The sequence below is a fragment of the Macrobrachium nipponense genome, chromosome 8, assembly GCF_015104395.2.
Source record: "Macrobrachium nipponense isolate FS-2020 chromosome 8, ASM1510439v2, whole genome shotgun sequence".
Classification (NCBI taxonomy): domain Eukaryota; kingdom Metazoa; phylum Arthropoda; class Malacostraca; order Decapoda; family Palaemonidae; genus Macrobrachium; species Macrobrachium nipponense.
In genome coordinates, this window is record NC_087203.1 from 111,651,501 (window position 1) to 111,661,500 (window position 10,000).

Consider the following 10,000-nt stretch of genomic DNA (forward strand, 5'->3'; position numbering starts at 1 on the left):
ATATATATTATATATATATGTGTGTGTGTGTGTGTGTGTGTACCGCGTACATAGTTCATTTCTTTAACACAGACAGGGCAACGTCGAAGCTGATAAAGTTAGGATGTAGTGTCAAGTTATCGAAAAGATTAAAAATAATAGTAAAGTAAAAGCAATAACATTATTTATTACAAATATTCTCAAATAATTGTAACTAATCTCCACTTTATTCAACACGGGGGTATTTGTTGGTGACATCTGAGCGGCATGCCCCACGTCACAACCACCACAGGCAAACCAGCTAAATCCATAAATAACGGGAAAAATGATTTGACGTTGAAACTTCGGCATTTTGAAAAAAAAAAAAAAAACAAAAAAAAAAAAACTGAAAAAACCAAAAGTGACCCAGAGACCTTGAAAAGCAGATCAAGGTCACTAATGGGTAAAACTAAAACGATTCGCCGATGGTCAATTATGACAAAAACTTAAAGACAAACAAATGCAAGAAGATAAATATGTACATTTAAACAAACACTAGTTTTGAACATGTGGAATATTTCAGAGCTCAATAACCTAACAAATACAAAAACGAATATAAAATATATATATATTAATCATATATATATATATATTATATATATATATATATATATATATATATATATATATATATAGCAAAGTTAAACACTGTATCCGTGTTCTAATATGTTTGTAGGAAGCCCACAAAAATAAAAACTTTCAATTTTTTTTTTCCGAATTTTTTGTGGGCTTCCTACAAGTATATATATATATATATTGAATGAATATACCCTTAAGAGAATCGCTTAGCGACAAACCAAACATATTAATTCTGAAATAATTGAAAACACATGTTATACTACATATATATATATATATATATATATATATATATATATATATATATATATATATATATACATATATATATTGAATGAATATACCAGAAAAAAAACTGCTTGCTAACGATAAACCAAACATAATAATTCTAAAACAATTGATAACAAATGTTATCACCGAACCTGGCGCCCTGACGTACATTTAGATAAAAACTAATGAGAAATCTTAATACGGTCACTTGAGGAGATTACGACCATAGTAGGGCATAAGATGCCACAATTATGCAATTACGGAATCCCTTAAATTCAATGCCGGTATACTACGGCCCCTGAAACAGGATCATATCTGTGCACACAGAATTGAATTCCCGAGAGTATTCATGTGGCTGAATATCAGAGAGAGAGAGAGAGAGAGAGAGAGAGAGAGAGAGAGAGAGAGAGAGAGAGAGAGAGAGAGAGAGAGGTTAATGTTTCTTTCCTATAAGCGGCTAACGTGGAGTAATATTCCAATACAAAACCAAACAGATTAAAAGGATAAGAGACAGCAGACAGACAAGAGAGACAAGCAGAAAGACAAGCAGACATACGTAGAGAAAGACACACACACACACACACACACGGCCTATAACACAGCAGCATCTCTTTCCCTTATTCAATTATCATGAAGTTATATTCCGGTATACAACCATCAGAAAAATAAAGACACGAGACCTTACAGCGAGAGAAAGAGAGAGAGAGAGAGAGATACCAGAGTCCCACTGAATCACAGATAAGGCTTCTGGAAAGGGCCAGGTTAACAAAGAAAACGGGAATAGAGAGATAATAATAAATAAAAGTTCAAACCCATAACAGTTAGACTCGAGGCTTTATCGCCGGGGCCGGAACTAGGCTTCTAATAACTGCCCCTTCCACGCACGCTGACAACGAGAGGGCGAACTGAGACCAGTAAGAATTCCTTCGTCGCTCTCGAGAAATACGTCATACGCTTTTATTTGCTGACAGGTCGTCGACGACGACGCCATTTTGAAAATAAACCGGTTTTCATCTTATTTCACATAAGTTGTCTTTAGTTTTAATTCTGAGAGAGAGAGAGAGAGAGAGAGAGAGAGAGGAGAGAAGAGAGAGAGAGAGAAATGAAAAAGGAAATGAATTTGAAAACAAGACGTAAAACCGTCGATGCCATCTTGAAATAGAACTGATTTTTATTTTAATTCTACTTGAGAGAGAGAGAGAGAGAGAGAGAGAGAGAGAGAGAGAGAGAGAGAGAGAGAGAGAAATGGAAACAAAACAAAAGGCCTTCGATGCCATCTTGAAACACCAACTGATTTTGATTTTAATTCTATTTTGGAGAGAGAGAGAGAAGAGAGAGAGAGAGAGAGAGAGAGAGAGAGAGAGAGAGAGGATATACACTGGAAAAAAAGCAAAAAGTCATGCTTTTCAACCAAAGGTCCTCAACTTCAATACAGACACAAATAATTATATCTTTAGACCACAAAGCAAATTAGGATTGCTTCAGCATGTGCGAGTGTTGACAAAATTGATGAAACTTGAGATTTTTGTTGTTGCTGTATTTCACAACCTTTTATTATTGCTTTAACAAAATACAATCATTCTCAATAGCTAGTAAGTAGTAAATAATTATGAATATTATGGCAGGTGGGTGACCAAACTGCTGATGTATACTTCATGAAGATAATATATACAATTCAAAATCAATGCAATAATAATAATCACGGGGGAGGACAAACAAGATCAGATCCGCTTGGATTTTATCATTAAGAGATAAAATCCTTTTATATTCAACAACAATTACCTGAGATTTCACAGTGAAAAAAGAGGTCTGTTGTGCATTGAACAAGTCACAGCAATGTTATCAAAATACCGCAGAAGTGTAAACTTTACGACTTGAACGCTGCTCCCTCTCATAACATTTACTCTTAGATATAAAGCAGATTGCCAAGAGATTACGTGCATACAGTTTTATACAGAAAGAAACGGAAAGATATTCTCGTCAGCCCTCTGTGAAAACATACAGGCATCCGAGGTAGTTGAAAACAGCTCAGCAGAAGTTGTACCCAAGATGTATAGAATCCTTTATTCTATATACCTTGGTTGTACCTACAATAACGATTCTTCTTCTACCAAAAGATTTCAAGATTTCAAGAGAATTAGGGATACGAAACCAAGCTGTCAGATATTACAGAGGCACAGATACATTAACTACTTTATGAGTAGGCTGTATATCAATTTTTATCATAAAAAATGATGTTTTTATAATAAAACAAGGTTTTAATTATACTTACCCAGTGATTACATAGCTATAGTTTCTGTTATTTTGCAGCAGTATAGATTCAAATTTCACGGTAGCGACATTGAAAGTGTGTAGGTGCAAACGAAAGGGAAGATGAATAATGAAATTAACTGAAAAACTAGTTTAGGGAAATATAAATTGAAAAAATGACAAAAAAAAAGAAGCACGGAAGTTGTCAGATATTACAGAGGTACAGATACACCAAAAGAAAGATGAATAATGAAATTAACTGAAAAACTAGTTTAGGGAAAAATAAAAAGCACGAGTTCTTAAGGTTAAAAGAATATAAAATTGAAAAATAAAAAAAGCACGAGTTCTTAAGGTTAAAAGAATATGAAACCAAGTTGTCAGATATTACAGAGGTACAGATACACCAAAGGGAAGATGAATAATGAAATTAACTTAAAAACTAGTTTAGAGATAAATAAATTTTAAAAATACGAAAAAATCACGAGTTCTTAAGGTTCAAGGAACATCATTTGATCAGAAATAGGAATATGATGCCATGTTGTCGTAGATTACTGAGAAATAGATAGACCAATAGGAATGTAAACAATGAAATAAACTTTTAAAAACGTATTCCAGGAAAAAAAACTTTAAAAAAATGAAGAAAAGAACATTATCTGATCAGAAATATGGAAATGACGCAATACTGTCATCAGATATATAGATTAAGATGGACTAAAAGGAAGATAAATAATGAAATTTTCTTAAAAACTGTTTTATGGAAAAGTAATAATTTTCAGATGGACTAAAAGGAAGTTGATGAAATTAACTTAAAAAACTATTTTAGGGAAAATAAACTAAAAAAAAAAAAAAAAAAAAAAAAAAAAGACGGGCTCAAGGAAAGGAATAATAATAATGAATCAAGATTAAAAAAAAACTATTTTTAGGGAAAATAAACTTTAAAAAAAAAAAAACAAAAAAATGAAGAGCTCTTAAGGTTACAAGACCGGCATTATTTGATCTTCGCTTAAACATACTTACTATAATTTCTTTGGGAAACAGTCGCGTAAGTGTCCATAAATAAAAAAGAAGATGGCTGCTTTCTAGAGACTAGTTTCTTCCGATAGTTTCCCGATAATAATGGAGGGGTCAATTTTTATCATACTAAAATTTCATGGCTGACTAAGTCATCGAAAGAGAAAGGTAAAAGGAAATTGAGAGAGAGAGAGAGAGAGAGAGAGAGAGAGAGAGAGAGAGAGAGAGAGAGAGCACTGAATAATATAAGAAATTAGAGCTGGTGCAAAGTTATAATTTTCTATCTTTACTGCACCAACTGTAGGAAGCCTGAAAATGCCTCGACGATAAATATGAAGAGAAGTTTAAGATGTCGTTTCTTCTCTTTTAAAAAGTTAATGGCAAAGAATTAAAAAGAAAATTAATATGGCGACAACATAAGACAAAATCATATCTACGAAAAGTTCTCGCGTTAATCCCAAAAGGCAAAGAATAAAAAAAAATTTAATAAAATAAAAAAATAAAAAAAACGGCGACAACATAAGACAAATCGTATCTACGAAAAGATCTTGCGTGAATAGAAAAAAATAAAAATATAGATAAAAACGGCGACAACACAATCATTACTACGAAAAGATCTTGTGTGAATAAAAAATAAATAAATAAATTTTAAAAAAAGGCGACAACATAAGACAAAATCGTATTTACGAAAACGACAAAATCATATCTACGAAAAGGTCTCGCGTGAAACCGAAAATTCTTTATGCAACGATTTCACCATATACATATTTACGGCTGTGACGTCTCCCCTTAGTGAGCTACTGTCTCCCCTTAGTGATCTGTAACTGACTGCCCTTTGTAAACAAACAAAGACCTCGATCATTTCTGCGATTTCCTTTAGCTTAATCATCCCTATAATCCATTATACCAGGCTACGGAAACATCACCTCACCCCCCCCCTCCCACCACCACCACCACCACCACCCCTCAACAGCTCACGCCGCCGGCGATTTCAGCGGTGAGTGAAGAGTTTATTTTCAGCCTTGTAAATAAATCTCATTCGGAGTAACTTGTGGTTTCCGCTCTGGGAAAGGCTGATCTCTCTCTCTCTCTCTCTCTCTCTCTCTCTCTCTCTCTCTCATGCACTTCTTTCTTTCTCTCTCTCTCTCGTCAATTTCCTTCCTTTTTGTTCTCTCTCTCTCTCAAATCTTTGTTTCTCTCTCCTCCCTCTCTCTTTCTAATCCATTTCCTTTCCTTTCCTTCTCTCTCTCTCTCTCTCTCGTTCTCTTCTCTCTTCTCGTAATTTCTTCCCCTTTCTCTCTTCTCTCTCTCTTCTCCCATTTCTTTCTCTCTTTCTTCTCTCTCTCTCTCCATGCACTTCTTTCTTTCTCTCATCCTCTCTCGTCTCCTCAAATCCATTTGTTTTCTCTCTCTCTCTCTCAAATCCATTTCTTTCTCTCTCTCTCTCTCTCTCTCTCTCTCTCTCTCTCTCTCTCTCTCTCTCTCTAAACTCTCAAATCTCTCTCTCTCTCTCTCTCGTCATCTCTCCTCTCTCTCTCTAAACTCAAATCTCTCTCTCTCTCCCTCTCTCTCTCCCTCTTCTCATCTCTTCTCTCTCTAATCCATCTCTCTCTCTCTCTCTCTTTCTATCTTTCTTCTCTCTCTCTCTCTCTCTCCTTCTCTCTCGCTCTCTCTCTCTCTCTCTCCTCTCTCTCTCTTCAAATCCATCTCCTCTCTCCTCCAAATCTTTCTTTCTCTAATCCTCTCTTCTCTCTAATCATCTCTCCTCTCTCTCTCTCTCTCTCTCTCTCTCTCTCTCTCTCTCTCTCTTCTTCCTTTCCTTTCTCTCTCTCCTCTCCTTTCTTTCTCATCCTCTCTCTCTCTCTCTAATCCACTTCTCTCACTCTCTCTCTCTCTCTCTCTCCTCTCTCTCTCTCTCCATTGTCTGCTTATCAGTATCATAAATCTTCAAACACGGCAAATTAGCATAGACAAAAACTGCAGTGTGGTCCTTTTTGGAACCGGCACTCAAAATGTGCATAATTGAATACACTATAGGTTGAGATTAAACGTCAGTCAATAAGTCACGGAGTTAGAAGTACTGTTCTACCTCAGAGTTCAAGAACATCGTTCACCGCAGGTAAAGAAGGGTACAGAGGAACTGGGATCACTTTTCCAAAAATAACCAAAAAATTATGGAATACTTGCTCGCTTTTAGTTTCTTATCTATTGCAGTTCCGTGGTTCATAAACGATGTTTTTTTATGTCTTATCACATGTAAGATATCATTTGGGAACCTTCTTCCTTTACAGAAATCATTTCGGTAAACAGCTGTTTATATTTAGTTCCTGAAAACTGAAAATTATAGTGTTCATGAGAACACAGTTATTATTATAGTTATTTCAAGCAGATGAAACTTATTCACGCGGAACAAGCACACCAATGGCGCCACTGACTAGAAATTCAAGCTTCCAAAGAATGTTGGTTTCCACCTCCCACCGCTGAAGACCCCACACTGCAGCAGCAACTGATCATGATACAGAGCCAGTGATTTTTCACCGGCCTGGGGGAGACGCGAACCCGCCACATCTGAGTGGTTTCGCACAACACTAACCGCTATATCAGGGACCAGTTTCGGGGAAGATATGCAAAACTAACATCTATTTTATGTCTTACAAACTCAAAGCAAGGTAAATTTGCCCAATTTCATGTAGCAATTCATGATTGACAATAGCTTCTTTTCAAAGGACTATTCCAATTATCCAGTTATTCTCTGGAGTCTAGTTAATGAGACTAAAGGTAACATACGTCTCTGAACACATTCACATTGGTTAAAAAAAGTAAATGAATAAAAAAAATGTCAGAAGCGTTGAATCAGTAACAAATGTATCACACCTTCCTGTTACTATGCATAAGATGTATCCAACGTAAGCCTTAAGAGGGAATTTGTCTGAGAGCCAGGACTCCATTAATCAGACGCTCCAGTGAAAAAAAAAAAAAAAAAAAAAAAAAAAAACTCCAGTAAATAAATAAAGTATAAGACAATTTTCCTACGATCTCTCAGTTTGAAACTGAACGACTTATTGGAGAACAAAGTCAGCAATAGATGCAGCAGCTGCTATGAATTTTAAACGGCGCAATGCGTACATACAAATTTACTGGTAGGAACGAAATACAGACATGTCCGCATGCATGAGGTGACTGGTCTTCATTTTACACGTACATTCTCTCTCTCTCTCTCTCTCTCTCTCTCTTTTATATATATATATATATATATATATATCATAATTATATATATATACTATTATATATATATAATATATATATTAAAAATATATAGTATATACCCATTTCCCAGTTTTGAACGGGAGGGGTCCTTTTAGTCATGTATATATATACTATTATACATGCATACATAAACACATATACTATATATAGTATACATATATATATATATATATATACAGAGAGAGAGAGAGAGAGAGAGAGAGAGAGAGAGACCAATGGAAAAACATTCTTTGACACTTCCTTATGCTAAAGGTTTTGGCATGATATTAACCTGTTGTTGCAGTAAAGGACGGAAAGTCGAAAGGCCTCGCAACAGTTATTCGACAGTTTCACTTCATTTTCCTGATTCCTTCTGTCTCGAATAAAGAATTAGGTCTATTGAAAACCTACCTCGAATCCTTTCATACACATAGGACTATGTTGACCGAAACAGTGAGTTGTGTACCTGTTTGTGAAATACATTCGGAAACGGAGAAGGGTGTGGAGGCAGCAACCTCACCCCTGGACGCTGATCTGACGTCATATTTAGGAGAGAGAGCCGTGTTTGTATTTATATAAACCATAAATTTATACATGCATACATCTGAATGCACACACGGACATCTAATCCGGAACCTCATGCATGTATTCAATACCAAAGACACTGGGCATACACACACACACACACACACACACACCATTAAAGACCGCTGCCAAAAGCACACACACACACACACACACAAAGGCCCAGCGATGCATTGCTATGCAACTGCATGCAAAGCGATTAATAATTCAAAAGTATGCGTGTGTTGCTGCGATCGCCGTAAGTAATCTCTCCCGCCTGACATAATCATTACGCGGGCAAGACCCTAATCGCCGTTTCTACCGCTGTTCCTATCTGTTTCCGTCGGCGGGGCCGTATGTCGCCTTCACTTGCGCATGATTACGACCGCCATTTACGCCGGGGGTGTCTTTTGTAGATGACTGTATTGTTAACACCAAGAAGCAAGGGGCAAGCAGGCAGGTAAGAGAGGAGGAGAGGGAACACACTCTCCCGTTTTCTATAGATTGATGATCGTTTTCTTCCGATGCTGGGCACAGCGATCTCGTTCGCCCGAGCTCGGCGGTGGTGGTTTGGCGACTTCGTGTAATAATTGTCGCTCGGTCGGTCCGCTGTGATGTTTATCTGGCCACTCATCTCTTGATTCGGGACGGCGAATTGATAATAATCGCCCACTCATTCTCACTTGCGGGTAGTGTAAGTAGTAGTATCGTCAACATCATCATCATCATCGGCTATCAGTGATAGCCACTACAAAACCGGGGGATTTTCTCTCTCTCTCTCTCTCTCTCTCTCTCTCTCTCTCGTCTCTCGTCTCTCTCTCTCTCTATATATATATATATATATATATATATAATTTATATGCACACACACACTATATATATATATATATATATCATCATCATCGGCTATCAGTGATAGCCACTACAAAACCCGGGGATTTCTCTCTCTCTCTCTCTCTCTCTCTCTCTCCTCTCTCTCTCTCTCTCTATATATATTATATATATATATATATATATATATATATATAATTTATATGCACCACACTATATATATATATATATATATATATATATATATATATATATATATATATAATACATCCCACCAAAGTCTATCACAAACCCTCCACAGAAACCAAAGAATCATAAAATCATTAACAACAACAACATACAAGCGAATAACATTCATTATATATACGATCCAATACATCACGGGGATTATTTACAAGCAAGCAACAATATAATCATAATCCCCCGACGTCGACTTCGGCTGAGACAATGGAACCCGACCTTATGTCGCCCGTGATTAAGGGCGAAGGTTGTCCTGTCCGACACCTCCTTCTTCAGGACACCTGTATAGGATGTCTGGAATAGAGTCATTGTGGATGTGTCTCCTGACCGCGGACGCCGCACCTTTTTAAATGGTTTGTGTCCTTTAAATGTTGGTGGCAATCGGGCATTGAATGTGGGTGTGGGTGCGTGTGTTTGTGCTTGTGAGTGATTGTGTATGTGTTTTGTGTGTATGCGAGTGTGTATCTGTGCCATCGACGGGTTAATTGTTTTGCGGGTATGTAGGTGTATCCTGTTGTGTGTCTGAGTGTGTGTGTGTGTGGGTGTGTGTTTGTGCTTGTATGTGAATGTGTATGTGAGTGTGTGTGCGCGTGCGTGTGTGTGTGTGTGTGCCATCGCAGGGTTAATTGTTTTGCGTGTGTGTAGGTGAATCCTGTTTGTGTGTATGTGTGTGTTTTATTGTAGGGTTAATTGTTTTGCATGTGTGTAGATGAATCTTCCTGTGTGTGTGTGTGTGTGTGTGTGTAATAACAGGGTTAAATGCTTTGTATGTGTGTAGATGACTCCTGCTCTGTGCGCATGTGTAAATGTAAGGATGTGAGAGGCTGTGTGTGTGTGTGTGTGTGTGTACAAGAACGTATGTTTCTTTAAATGAGTTCCTGTTTGTTGATCTGTAGTCGAAACGGACACTTAATTCATTCTGATTACAGGAAAAAATAACTGGGATGGACAGATAATAATATGAGCATAAATTTAAATAGATTAACACTCA

The 10,000-nt window shown here is 36.7% G+C and overlaps 1 protein-coding gene across 1 annotated transcript in view; it reads left to right on the forward strand.

The window, feature by feature from the left end:
* Positions 1–10,000, forward strand: part of LOC135223184 (coiled-coil domain-containing protein 86-like) — a 35,855-nt gene that overhangs the window by 16,448 nt on the left and 9,407 nt on the right. Inside the window, exon 6 of the mRNA XM_064261688.1 lies at positions 5,039–5,125. Within this exon, the coding sequence (XP_064117758.1) occupies positions 5,039–5,125 (87 nt within the window). The remainder of the gene's footprint in view (positions 1–5,038; positions 5,126–10,000) is intronic.